The 14,088-nt window shown below is 32.7% G+C and overlaps 1 protein-coding gene across 2 annotated transcripts; it reads left to right on the top strand.

Annotated features, from left to right (window-relative positions):
* The first annotated feature begins 576 nt into the window (after positions 1-576).
* LOC108772517 (uncharacterized protein DDB_G0290301) lies at positions 577-13,804 on the top strand. 2 transcript variants are annotated; one of them, XM_018538052.1, is made up of 12 exons: positions 577-918; positions 4,164-4,186; positions 4,438-4,511; positions 4,590-4,956; positions 5,156-5,622; positions 6,138-6,439; positions 6,733-6,920; positions 7,164-7,289; positions 7,469-7,519; positions 7,615-7,740; positions 9,532-9,648; positions 13,593-13,804. In XM_018538052.1, exons 1-12 carry the CDS (start codon positions 896-898, stop codon positions 13,613-13,615), a joined length of 1,887 nt encoding a protein of 628 aa, XP_018393554.1. In that variant the 5' UTR covers positions 577-895; the 3' UTR covers positions 13,616-13,804. The 2 variants fall into 2 exon arrangements, with proteins under 2 accessions (XP_018393554.1, XP_018393555.1); XM_018538053.1 differs by lacking the exon at positions 9,532-9,648 and having other exon boundaries at positions 578-918.
* Positions 13,805-14,088: the final 284 nt, after the last annotated feature.

Below are 14,088 nucleotides of genomic sequence, written 5' to 3'. Positions count from 1 at the left end.
CCGTAGTAAAATTAGTAGTTGTAAGAACAGACTTGATGATGCTAGCGAAATATTTAAAATTTAATACCTTTGTGTTTGTAATTTTCAATTTCTTGTATGAACCTCCCTTTCTATATATTCCTACTTCTTATTTACATAAAAACATTTAAAGTTTAAAATTATTTTATATAATCCAGAAGTTGTTGTTCATGATTTTGGTATTTTATATTCGGAATAAAAAAATATTTACGAAATTTGTAAGAATCTTGTAAAAAGAAGCCACGAAATAATTTGAATTGGATTTTAACTTCAAATTGGATTAATATTTTTTTAAGAACAGTTTTATACCGTCTATATATACATATTTTTAATATACATCTATAAAATACAATGATCTTTGTGTGAATCAATGCCAAGCGGATTGAGACTCTTTGGTGACTGATGCTATCGCGAATAATAGGAAATACGTTGTACATATCAGGATCTTAAAATAGAATCGAGCTATTTTGGCGAGCAGCGGCGACAGCGAGCGGCGAAAGACGGCCGGCGCGCGGTGACCAGACCAGCGCGAGAGCAACGCAATGCGGCGATCAAATCGGTAAAGATGTAAGACCGTGGAGTCACATCGTCAGCTCTGCGTGCCAGTCTGTAAAGTCACGACGAGGTCTGAAGTCTGAGCACCAAGCGATTCGAAACGACGACGGTCTGTAGTAGCTGCGGGCGCGCGCTAGTGTCGGCATCGGAGCTGCTCGTATCCCTTTTAATATCCGCCTTCTCCTTCGACTTTTAGAATCCCAAAAGTAGTATAGAGAACCGGTTCTCTCTCTTTTTCCCCCTCTCTCTTTCTCGACTAGTGAGTAGCGGCATAAGCCAGCGTGCGGAATCAACATCAGTGAATTACGAAATTATCCTGGATATGAACTCTTCGACAATTGTCGGGTAAGATCATCGTTTCTTCTAAATTACAATCCATTGTCGAGATAAGTGTGACTCTTCCTCTCCCGATCGTTTCGGAAATAAAAAATGTAACCGTAGCGCACTTTATTCAAATAAGAATGAAAAGAGAGGAAGACTGAACACAAATATATACGACTTAAAACTGCCGGTAGTCTTACAGTTAATATTAAGTTCAGGCGTGATATAATCTGGCATCGAGTGGAATTACTCTTGATTTAATACTGATACGTTGGAATTATGATTAAAATTTCGAAATATCTTAAACGTTGTCAGATATTAAAAGATAAAAATTATTTTATGTAATGTTTATGTTTTGTCGACATGCGCATGCAAAACTTGAAAGAAAGACAGACCTCGCGGAAGAAGGATCAGAGATGGAACTCGTTTTTCGATCGTCATTGCAATGGGTCGAGCAGTCGCAAGGCCAAATCGGCCTTGCTGTCGTGGGTCTCAAGGAGAACATATATTTCAAGAGACGAGTGATGTCGTTCGACAAAAAGATTTGACTTAGAGCGCAGCTTTTTCGCAAGTCGGCGCATTTTTACGTCCAATTGGGTGCAATGCCTCTCGCTCACACTTTGGTGAACATTTTAATAAAATGGATGTCTTTTTTGAGTAAAAATATAGAATTGTTAGGTACTTACGATAATATATTCTCTTATATTATTGACAGTAGAATTTTAATTTTTTCACAGGTAATGTATACGTTTTTCACAAACCCAAGTTCTCGACTCTTGATTGAATTTGATAAATCTCTTCATTCAATACGATCGATTGTGAGATGATCGCACATTTATCGCGTATTTGCCGCGGTGTTAGAAATCCTAAAAATAAAATGATTCGAAGTGTTTAATCTGCAAGACTCCACTGCGCAAGTCCATCCGCGCTAAAATTACTCTCGCTCGTGTATCTACCTAAATACATTTCTACTTGCTGTGGCTCATTGGCTGGGTTCCGAGCGTTACGGCGTGGCCGCCATCAGCATGACCGATTTGATTCGCCATGACCGAACTTTTCTGAGAATTTTACTCTAAGCAAATAATAGTTTTCATAATTTGTGATACAGAAGAAAATAAGAAAAATATTTGTGGCTAAACTTTTTTTAGGAGACTTTTACAAATGATAAATTTTTTTTTAATTTTGGGAATTTTTTAAAAATTTATTAGTGGAGGAAATTACTGAGATGCTAAATGAATTTTATATAATGACTAAAATAAAAAATTGAAAATAAACATTTATTCATAATTATTATATTATAAATAAATGTGCTGATAAAAACAATATCGGTATAGCACATTGTGAATAGTTTATTTACGTCAAAGTAACGTAGAAGAAGTTGGCAAATTTTCCACAAGAAACACTATCTTTTTCAACGAAGCGTTCATGAATCTGCTGAAAGTAAGAGTCACGTGCTGTACTGGTCGTGCCAAGATAAAAACGCCTGTGCTCCGGCACAGTATTAGACTTGACTCCAAAATTCTATTATTAAAAATTTTAGCTTCTTCTACTTATTACTAGAGAAGAGCTTTGTTTGATTCTTGAATGAATTATTTGCATATACCTTATACAATAATCACTAATAAAATCAATGCATTCTACATACTATTTGTTCTTGTTTTACTTTATAATATGAATTTTATGTTAGAGACATTTTTAATATTTTATTAATAAATTTACACACACATATATATAATACTACTACGTATATTCTATTACAAAGTATATATATATATTTTTTATTACAATTATTATATCATATTCTTCGTTACAAGAATTTATTACATAGAGGATTAATATGATTCACATGGAAATTGCAATGAGTTCATGGTTTAAAAATAAATCGACGAAATATATAATTTCAAGCTAAAGCGAGTAAATCTATAATTATAAGTATAAGGAAAATGTTCATATTATTTAATTTGTAATCTCTTTCTTACTTTGCGCGTATGTAGAATTTTATAAATATATATATTATTTATAAATATTTTTCTTAATTCCTCGATAGTAGTATTGTCGATGTCATACGACGACCTACATTTACACAACTGCAAGATATTTCCAATCTCACTGTGATTCCAGTGATCAATGTTGTTTTAGCCCTTTTAAGGAAATATCTGACCGTATTATCCTAAAAGACATTTTAATCTTCTTTTATCGGATTATACATAGTTTTTGATCGATGGAAGAAATATAAGTGACTAATTAAATATTTTTTGCATTCCCAATTTAATTATTACGATAGTTTCCATCTGTGTGCTTTGAGAGAACATTATATGGATTAATGATTATTTAAAGTAGATCAGAGATTGTATTTATGAACACATTCAAGTTTATTTAATCGTTACAATTATTACAATTTGTATATTTATTTAACGTTAATAAAAATGTTAAACTGTAAATTAAATGTATATATGAAATGTAAATGTACGTACGTGCGCAAAGCATGAATACACACAGATGAGTCATCTTTGAAGTAGTTGCATTCCAGTGATAAGATAGCAATGTCTCATGCAAATGAAGAAGACTGAATTAATTATATTCTACTCAAATGTATATGTTTTCGAGAAAACAATATATCAAAATGATTTCTTAATTAAAATGATTTCTATTTTATCATAAATATGTCAAAATGCTGTATAGTATAAGAAATAGGTTTTAGCCTGAATGAACTGATCAATGCGTTTAAATTATAGCAAAATTACAGTTTGCGTTAGCAAAATATATTTCTAACTGAAAGAAAATATATTAAAATTAAAATAATTTATAAACACATCACAGGTTTTTCATGTATATATACATACATATATGATACAGGGTGAGACATTTAAAACAGGTGAATAACTCGTGGTGAATAACACCTGAATAACTCGCTTGTTTTTAATAATAGAAGGGAAAGTATCAAACAAAAGTTGCTTAATTTCGAAGGGCACATAATGTGATATCAATAATCGTTTTGTAGGTGGAGGCATAAAGAATAGACAAAGGTAAAAACTGTTTTTTTAAACGGAATGATGTTTTTTTATTTACTTATCTATAGGTGACCTATTTTAAATGCCTCACTCAGTACAATTAATAAAGACATTGATTTTGTGGAGAAGCTATTTTATGAAACATTTGACTTTTCTATTTATCCAAAACTGTTAAAGTGACCTCCATTATATATATTTAGCTAAGAAATAGATTATTTAATAATCAAATTTATCCAATTGTTTGATTTCTGTTTGCAGAAATCCGGGTGTCATGGTTGCAGGTATGTACATATACCACACTTCTTTCTATGGCAAAAAGAGATAGATATAAATTTAAAAAAAAATATCGCATTATATTGAGTCTTAAGAATAATGAATAAGGATTAAAATTCAAAAGAATTTATTAATTCGTAATAATTAGTAAATTACATTTTAATAAATTTATTACAATAGAGAGTGTAAATTAGATGTTAATTATATCACTTTTTATAGATATATCATATTGTATTACTCATAATTTATATGATTTCAGGGCCACCTCCACCGCCACCTCCTCTACCTCCTGTGTCTGGTCACTTGCCAGCTATGAGGATAAATACTACCGAGGTAAGATGAACTAAATCATAAGATATAAACTATAATCGTAATAATAACTTATCTGACATTTTTTATCGCGATATTTAGACCGCCACAGCAAAGAGGCCGCAAGTAGTTAGCAACGATGTTTATGAACCACCAGCAGCCATCCAGAATGCCATGCTAACGAAGGATAAGAAACCCTTTACCTATACCCCGGGTATGGGCGGCAAATTAGATCTTTCGCAGATTCGTAGTCCACGAATGGCGAGAAGAGTAGCGAAAAATGCTAATGATGAGGGCATAGAGGGACCACCAAAATCCGCTATCGAGTCAAAGCAATCGCCTGCAGTTCCTGTCGCAACGAATCTCTTGGTGCCTCAAGTCGCGGTTCCTGTTTTTCCTTCCAACGTGCCACCCCAGCCACCCCTTAGGATGTCACAATCACCTTCAGTCAATAGAACATTGTCGAACGGTAATTATTTATTTATTTATATTTTGTTCTATCATGTTTACTGAAAATTATATACCGTATTATTGTAATAATCTATTCCGGATGTCAATCTATCTAAAAAATCTTAAAATAAATATGTTACGGTCACGATCAGCTTTAAGTTGTAAAAATAATCGGTGATATTTATTTGGAGAAATTATAATATTTATTTTTTTTATAGCTGTAGACAAACAAGCTGAACCAGTAAGAAATATAACAAAGGTGGATACTAAAATACCGATCACAGTCACGTCAAGTCAGTCGAGTACTCCTGAAAGTCCGAGTACTCCAACTCTGGTTACTTTAGCCAAGGCTCCTACACCTTGGATGCAGAATAAAAATAAGCCTCAGGAAGAATTGCCTGAATGGGCTAAACGCACGAATGTGAATAAAACGGTTGGCAGCGACTCATCAGAGAACTCAGTTTCTCCGATTTATGTTCAGGTCCAGCAAGCGTCTCCACAATGTTCACAAGCGAAACAAAAGCAAGAACAAAAACAATATTCGGTTCCGCAGAATCAACAAACGAAACCGCAACAAATACCTCAACAGCCGCAGCAGCAACAGCAGCAGAGGCAGAATATCAATTCTGTAACGTCACAACAAACGAATTCGCAATCGCATCACGAACACGTTGTACCTATCCGAGTAAGTTGATAAATTAATTTTTTACTATTTCCAAAAACATATCGCTTTTATTTTTTGAATATTTTAACATCATCTTATTTGTCATTACAAAGATCAGTGCTATTTTTTTTAGTTCGCTGCAAATTATCTTATTTAATTTTTAATTATAATAATTTTTACTATTGTGACTATTGGGAATTTTTATTTATGAACATATTACTTCTTTTTCTTTTATTATTAACAAGGATTAATTATGCTTACGACACCAACATTGACTGAAACTTGCATTGAATTGAGAATATTTTTTGATTTAATGAAGAATGTATACAATATATTTAAATTTAATTTATAATACTTCATATTTTATGTAACATTGAAAATGATCCGATCGGAGTCGAAACGTTTGCTTTTGATATGTTTATATGATTGTTTGAATTAAATTATTCGTTAATTTACTTGTCTCATTGCCCTCTTTACATTTATACTATTTTATATATATTGAGCCTTATAATTACTTTTATTTTAACATTCTTTAGATGGAAGATAGACCATCAGTATTTGACGCGAAGCGTGAATCTGGTCATCATCAATTTACCAAACAGCCTCCAACTGTACATCATCAGCAACGATGGGGTCAAGGGCCTGCACAACATACATTTGAGAATCAAGCACAAAATCATCCGCAAAATCAAAAACAGCCACAGATTCATGTCACATCTCGGCCAGAACAATCGGCTGGAACGACTTATATTATTCCCCTTGTAGTGGAAGGTAGCGAGAAGAGAAATATGCCACCAACTACGGAAAATAATGTTAAGATTGGAAAACCAGCAAGAATGTAAGATTAAATTAAAGTAAATCAAATTCAAGTGATTAAATTTATATAAATTAATATGTATTACGTTGAATCAACATTTTTTAATTAATAAATAATAGTTATGATTTGTATCTTGACAATTAATAAATCAACTTTAGTAACATACAACTAATCATATATTAAAGTTCGTAAAAGTTGTAAAAAATAATTTTAAATAGATTGTGCATCGAAAAATTTTTAACAAATTTGTTAGTTATTTATAAGGTTTGCAATTTTATTTTGATTATTAATTATAAATAAAATTTTTGAGACAGTGTAGTACAACAGCGAAGTCCCGATCTTAATCAGCAATGCGAACCTGGTCCGATTCAGTCGCGATCATTTCGTGTCCTTCAAAAAATAACGGACACAGACGAATTAAACGATGTTGGTACAGAACAAATACGTAAAATGGAATTGAGTGAAGATGAAAAACTACTCATGAATAAATTTAAAGAACAAGGTAGAATAATATGATTTATGTGTCTACTATTTCAATTTTTTGTTATAATAATTTATAATATACATAGAAATCTTTTTTTCAAATACATATATTCATAACATTTATATTAATTATTATCAATACAATGTAATGTAAATTATTTTTAATATGATTTTTAAAGACTAATTGATTTAATTTTTTAAATTAAACTATCACTTGAAAACTTAAATGGTAAATATTATATTTTCATATTGTATTTTATAGTCGACCAAGAGATTTATCTTCATCAAGAGAAAGATCCAAGATATCGTGGTGCAGCAATACCTTCACGAGCTTTTCGTTTTTTACAAAATATGACAGATTCGAATGATGCTTCAGTAACTTGCGCTGGTAAGATTGTTTTATATTTTTATTTAAAAACTCTTTTATTAATGTTAAATTTTATCAAAAGTATAACAATATATATTGTATCTTTTCAAATCAATTAAATCTTTCTAATATCCAAATAACGAGGATTAGATATTGCAAATAAACATATGGAAATTCTTATTTTATGTTTTATATTACAGTGCCACAAAACGTTGTAAATAAGCGGCAAAACAGAAATTCTAAGTCGTTTGGTAAGTATGTGTAAATGTAAAAATAATCTTTTTTTTTTAGTTTTATTAAAATAACTGAAATATAATAAATTTGGATTGTGATAATTTTTATACAGAAGAGACACAGGCAAATTTGCCACCTAGTGAACAACAAGTACAAGAACCGAAGAAATACACGGGTAGTGCAATTCCTTCTCGATCCTTCAAAATATTACAGGCAATGACATCATCAGAAAATAATGGTAAATATACTCGATTAAAATATTTTTACGGAATTTATCTTGTTGACAGGACATTTTTTAAAATATTACGAATATGTCAAACAGTTTTTCCATATATTTTTACGTGCAAGAAAGTTAAAGTTTCAATTTTTGGAAAGTATTTTACGTTATTTCATAATCTTCTTACGTGATACTTAACATAAATATACAAATTAATAATTTATTTTGACATACATATTCCTTGTTCATAAATTAATTGTAGAAGCTTATTTATATGTGTACATTAATATATCGTAATAAGTGCTTTATATTCTAATGACTACTTTATTGACATAACATACGTCACAACGCTCAAATTTCCCAATCCTGTGTTCACAGGAATAATAAAATTTTCTTGGCTATATACTGATATTTATATACATATATTTACACAACATACTCGCACGCACGTACGCACTCAAGCACGGCACGCACGCACGCACTCACGCACATACAAAAGAGAGACAAAAACAAAAAGTGTTACACAGACTAACTATTATTGTAAGAATTACTATACATAAAAAATATATGATAAGTACGGTGATTTTTTTGAAGATCTTTTAAATGTTGATTTTTTTAAAAGCTTTTGAAAGAAATCGAGAGAGAGAAAGTAATATAGCAATTTCAAATAATAGACATCCTAGATAGATATAAAAAGGGTAAATTTAACTTTAGAAATGTTTTGCCACATTACAATAATGAAGAAGACTAAGATTAAAATTGTAAAAAATATTTTTTAATAGGTGTAAAATTTGATTTACTTAGCTTAATAGCAATTTATTGGCAATACATTGATTAAACGTGATTGGGGATGTATTAGGCTAATATTGAATTAATATTGCCCATAAATTATGCTATTAGGGATACAGGCATTGTATGCGATGTAGTACAATGGCTTTTTCATTGCAAATTCTTTTATAGATAGTTTTATTTATCTTTTTACCGCCTGCGTATAGCAAGAGGAATTCGTATAAAGTCTTAGTATATTGTCTGACATTTTAAACATAGACTATAATAACTATGTAGCAATAATAGTGGTGGTAAATAATTTAACTCAACTTTTGTTCTATAAAAAATAAAAGATATTTATTGAAATACATCAGATAACTTAATAATAATTATTAAATTATTAAGGTAAATGTTTTCTAAATAATGCCATATATTTTGTATAATGTTATGCCATTTATTATTACAAAGATATGTAAAAGGAAACTACTTCTTACATGTAACAGTTATTAGTTACGATCTACTTGACATATACAGTGTTTTGTTAAAGATATTAAAATAAAACTTCATTTATCTTCGAACATTTATCCTTTCTCGCAAGAACAATTATACAATAATTAAATGTTAAAATTTATTACTTTAATTTACTATGACATTTAACTGGATTGTAAGATATGTGTTATATGATATTTAATGTTTTTTCCTATGAACACAGGATGTGTAAGTTTTCTCATTTTCTCAGCCGAATAATTTCGCTTTATTCCGTATTAATATACCAACTTTACCGAAATAAAATCAACTAGGCATAATGGTATAAGGAAAAAGGGAAAGCGAAATAAAATTGGAAGTGCGGACAAACTTAGACATACTTTCGATCTAGGCAATTATCTATTTCTAAACTCGTTTGGTAGATCATGCAGTACATAATGCGACGTGTAATTAAGAGAAGAAAATTTCAGGCAGAAAAATAACGACGACACGCACGGCTCTGTCTTACTTGTAAAGAATTTAACTTTTTTTTTGAATGGATTGTGCTGTTTGTTGTAGCCACACAAGAAAATCGTCAAGCAGATTACACCTGTCGAACAGAGAATAACTTGCCGGGCAATCAGCAAGATGCATTCTTCTCTCCTCGACCCGTTTCCTTCTGGTCGCATTCCGAAGGTTGGTGGGGCTATTATCCTGTGCAATATAATGCTCCATCCAGTAAGTCCGCGAACGAAGCGGACGAGCGTTCCTTTCCTTACCTACGATATCCAGACGAAAATGCGTGCGTTGGATATGAATTTTTTTATCCGGTTTCTAATGAAAACTTTACGGGCGTGGCACGAGTAAACGACCAAGAAAATTCTTCAGGCCAATACGGTTACGTTGCTGTAATTTGCCCTCAAGCGGGTTACAACGATGTCCAATCGCACGTTGATGAAAATAACTCTAACTATGTTCATAATCGCTATGCGTGTGTCCATTCGTCTCCTGCTCAAGACGACAGCTATTTTGTGCAAGATGATTCGATCAATGAATCAAGAAACACCTTACCCAACGATTTGGGAGTCAATCACTTGAACTTACAATCGACTGGGACACATAATCCCAAAAATGTCTACGAGAATTACAACAGTGACAAAAATGGTATTAAGACGGCAATGAACATAGTTGATGAGGAAGACGATACATCGGATGGCCCTAACAAAACTATGATGCCTAATAATATCGAAAAATCGAAAAAAACATTTGGTCTGCATATCAATGTGCCTAATTATACATACATAGACACTAGTGATTCTAGTGATTCTAGCGATTCCAATGATTCTAGTGACTCCAGCGATTCTGTCTCTGATAACGAGCATTTTTCGGATTCCTGTCAGAAATATTGTAACGATACTACTTCCAATAATACACTATCCAATAGTGATTCGGATTCATACGAAGGTTACTCAATAGGTTTAAATCCTTACGAGAAATTGAAGAAAAATCTACGTAATGTTTCCTCGAGTGAAAATTGCACCGACCTCACTACTTATTCGGAATGCTCGAATGTCGATAATTCATGTAGACATTCGCAAAGCAATTCCGAAAGTAGTGCTCACGGTGACAGGGTACTTTTTAAGAAAAACGATTATTCGAACGACCAAAATTCTTGCACAACGTCAAAACAAGATTTTACATCAAAGTCGAATGGGTATAATGAAAAGGGTTACATGAATAATCAAAGTAATCTCGACGCTTCTAGTCTAGAAGAGTCTAGTAAGATGAATTCTGAAAGTAATCGCGTATCGAATACGGAGCAGAGTGATCAACAGGGTGTGATAACTGACAACGTCGTTCCACATCAGTTGAGCATAATCTACGAGGATGTGGAACGGTTGAGTTCTGAGAGTCTTTATTGCGGCAGTAAAAAGAAGATCGATGAACAGAATGAAGCTTCTTTCGAGATGACCGATGATCCGTCTGACGACACCGAAGCTACGATGGTCAGCGTGAGTTTGCCTCTAAAATTCAAATTTTCCGTGTCTGAGGATAATGAGGACATCACCACTGTGACGGTGGGCAACAGTAAAATAAAGGCAGAGAGATCTTGTGGCGGACGTTCCGCTAAAAATGACACGGATAACGATGTTTGCGCCAATTTCCACGTTGGCAACGATACCAGCGTGAATTTTACTGTGACGAGACACGTGTCAGACGCAACAGGCGCAGCAACGAGCACGAAAAATAACACGAGTATCGCGGTACCACATGTAGATTTCACTTTCAAGAAAGATTCAACGAACGTTAGCGGAAATAACTTCAAAGAACAGAACACGGAGGCGGAATTCCCAGTTACAAAAACAGAATATAACGGAATTAACGTCGTGGAATCAGCGTCGAAGAATGTCGATGATTGTACCGCTTCTAAATCGGAAATGGCTATGGGAATCATCGAGGACGGACCAGTAAACGATAAAAATTGTAGCCAAGCAGAATCTGCCTGTAACAATTTCGAATCCATTGATGTCGATAGGAAGACCACTGATTGTGAGTCGAAACTTGGGTCCTGGATGCAAAATTTCGAAACGCATCAAACTGTCGATACAGAAGATCGAACAAATCAGAAGGATTGTTGCGTAATTGTCGATGACGATCGATGTGTGAACTCTGACAGACAGGAACTCTGTCAGACAGACATGAAATATTTGTTGAGTGTCGGAGATTCTCGTGAGAATACTGACGACGAGGACAGTGGAGTTACTTCTGATACAAGTCGAATGATATCTGAGATAGATACAGAGTGTCGTGAGATCGACACAGATTCGGAGTGTACGAGGAAGCAAAAGAAGTATCAACGAACGCAAACGCACTCGCGACTCTTTCGGCTTCTGAACGACGATTCCATTTTATCTGACAGTACCACAACAGATCCCTGCAGAAAGGAATACCTCAGTTTGCCGCTTAAGACGAACGCGTTCAACTATGACGACAGTTATTGCTCCAACTATTCCAGTGGTTTAACGTCTCCCGAATATTCGCCTATTCACGAGCAATCTTGTCGAAAATTTCACGACACAGCGATGAATGGAAATACCATGAATTTATCGGACGGGAAGGTCCACCAGCCGGCGCACCAGCCGGAGATTCCTTCAAAGGATAATTCGTATTTTCTGACGTGGAAGAGCACGAAATTACCTAGCCCACAGGAGCACGATGTTATGCCTTCTCTGGCTTTCAAGATCCTCAACAGTAAGACGCCCTTTTGGACCTACAAGGTGAACGTACTGTGCCCGAGAATCAAAAGTACGAAAAGCGTGCCGCAAGCCCTGCTGGCACAGCAAATTGACCAGAACTAACGATATTCGTTGGTGACTCCTCCTATCCCGATGTCCTTATGCGAATACTAAACCAACTATAATTGCTGATGGCCCTAAGGCAGAATGAGGCCGGTGTGTTTGCCGCTGCGAGCAACCGTTCTCCACGATCCACGGACATATTTTTTTCTCGATTCTCTTCACAAGACAGGGCTGAGCATGCCCAAGGTGCTCTACGGGCTACGTGATTTTTTTTTCTATCGGTACATATCGTTTCCATATATTCGTGTATCATTCTTGATTTCTTCTCCAGATTTCCCACTTTCCTTTCTTTCGTTTTTGTCATTTATTATACAGTTGAACCTTTATATTTGTATCATGTCGCGATCGATCATCCTATTTTTAACACTTCTTTTTAAACCTATTCTCACTTCGATAATATATGTGTAGAATAAAAATAGTTATTGACATATAATATAATATGCATATCTTTCGTTCTTTACTTGTGATTTTTTTATTTTACATATGATCACATGTTTTATATAAAAAATGTAAAGTTATAGGCGCAAAAGGGAAAAGAGAGAAAAAAAATATAAAAAGTGTTAAGAATATGGAGATTATTTTGTTTTTTTTTTTTTTACTTCTTATTGCTAACTCGATTCTAGACGCATGTAATTTTTTCCTTTATTATTTTTCTCTTGTTTTCTCTTTCTGTATCTCTCTCATCTGTTTTTGTATTTCGCAGAAAGTTATAGATTATCAACGCTTGATTGCTTTATGCATGTTGTAACTAATATTGATAAAGAAACACAAATAAATTTATTTATGAGTCTAAACTATTCGAGAAACGCGAATAAACAATGTGACGGAAGAAATTATTCGACAGTTTGACGTATATCAAACACAATAACTTTTGCAGTTGCCTAATATTAAATTTTATGTAAATGTAAAAAGTAAAGAAATTATAAGAGAAAAAAGTGGCAAACGATAAGTTGTGATATAACCCAATTATATATGTATATATGTATATATTGTGTGTATACATATATGCATATATATGCACACACATACACATATATATGTACACCTCGTTTACATACACACATACATATATGAGCATACAAACGCACGCGCGCGCGCACACACACACACACACACACACACACACACACACACACATAATTCTTAAATTCTAAAATTTTATTTAAACAAACTGTACATGATTTATACATAATATGTATATACTTTTGTAATTTTGTTTTTTTTATTTGCATATTACAGTATAAAGATTGCTCTTAAAAAATATAATTTCTTATTTTTCAGGTCCTGATGCAACTGATTACTGAGAAATGGTTGGTGAAATTCTGCTTAGACAATGTCGAATTGTTTAGTGCGCTTTTTTTTATTTTGTTTACAATAATCCATAGTATACTTATGTCGCCATTTGATGATCCATCGATAAAAATCAAAGGATTTCTTCAAAATGGGCTACAAGTCGCTAATATAAACTGTTTCAATATCGAATTAACTGAAATTTTGCGTCATATAATTCTTTTTGACAATATGTGAAAATATAATAAATTCTTTTTATAATAAATTTTGTTTTTAACTATTATTATTATATGTATATCTACTAAATACATATTTGCATTCTAATATTTTTCAAATATTTATTTTAACGGAATATTGAATTTGTTTAAAAAATTTTTTAATTAATTATAATGAGCATTAATTTTCAAAATTTCTTAAACAATTTCCTAAGAAAAAAAAAGTTAAACGGTCCTATAGTAGATTAGTTACGTTGACATGTCGCAATTAT

Source organism: Cyphomyrmex costatus, unplaced genomic scaffold (assembly GCF_001594065.2).
Source record: "Cyphomyrmex costatus isolate MS0001 unplaced genomic scaffold, Ccosl1.0 scaffold192, whole genome shotgun sequence".
Classification (NCBI taxonomy): Eukaryota; Metazoa; Arthropoda; class Insecta; order Hymenoptera; family Formicidae; genus Cyphomyrmex; species Cyphomyrmex costatus.
This window is presented reverse-complemented; position numbering and strand designations above follow the sequence as displayed.

Bases quoted from the DNA above. Each gene is read 5' to 3' on its own strand.
- LOC108772517 (XM_018538052.1), top strand. From the start codon at position 896: ATGAACTCTTCGACAATTGTCGG. The intron at 919-4,163 runs GTAAGATCATCG...TTCTGTTTGCAG, and splicing joins AACTCTTCGACAATTGTCGG to AAATCCGGGTGTCATGGTTG. The intron at 7,290-7,468 runs GTAAGATTGTTT...TTTATATTACAG, and splicing joins TGCTTCAGTAACTTGCGCTG to TGCCACAAAACGTTGTAAAT.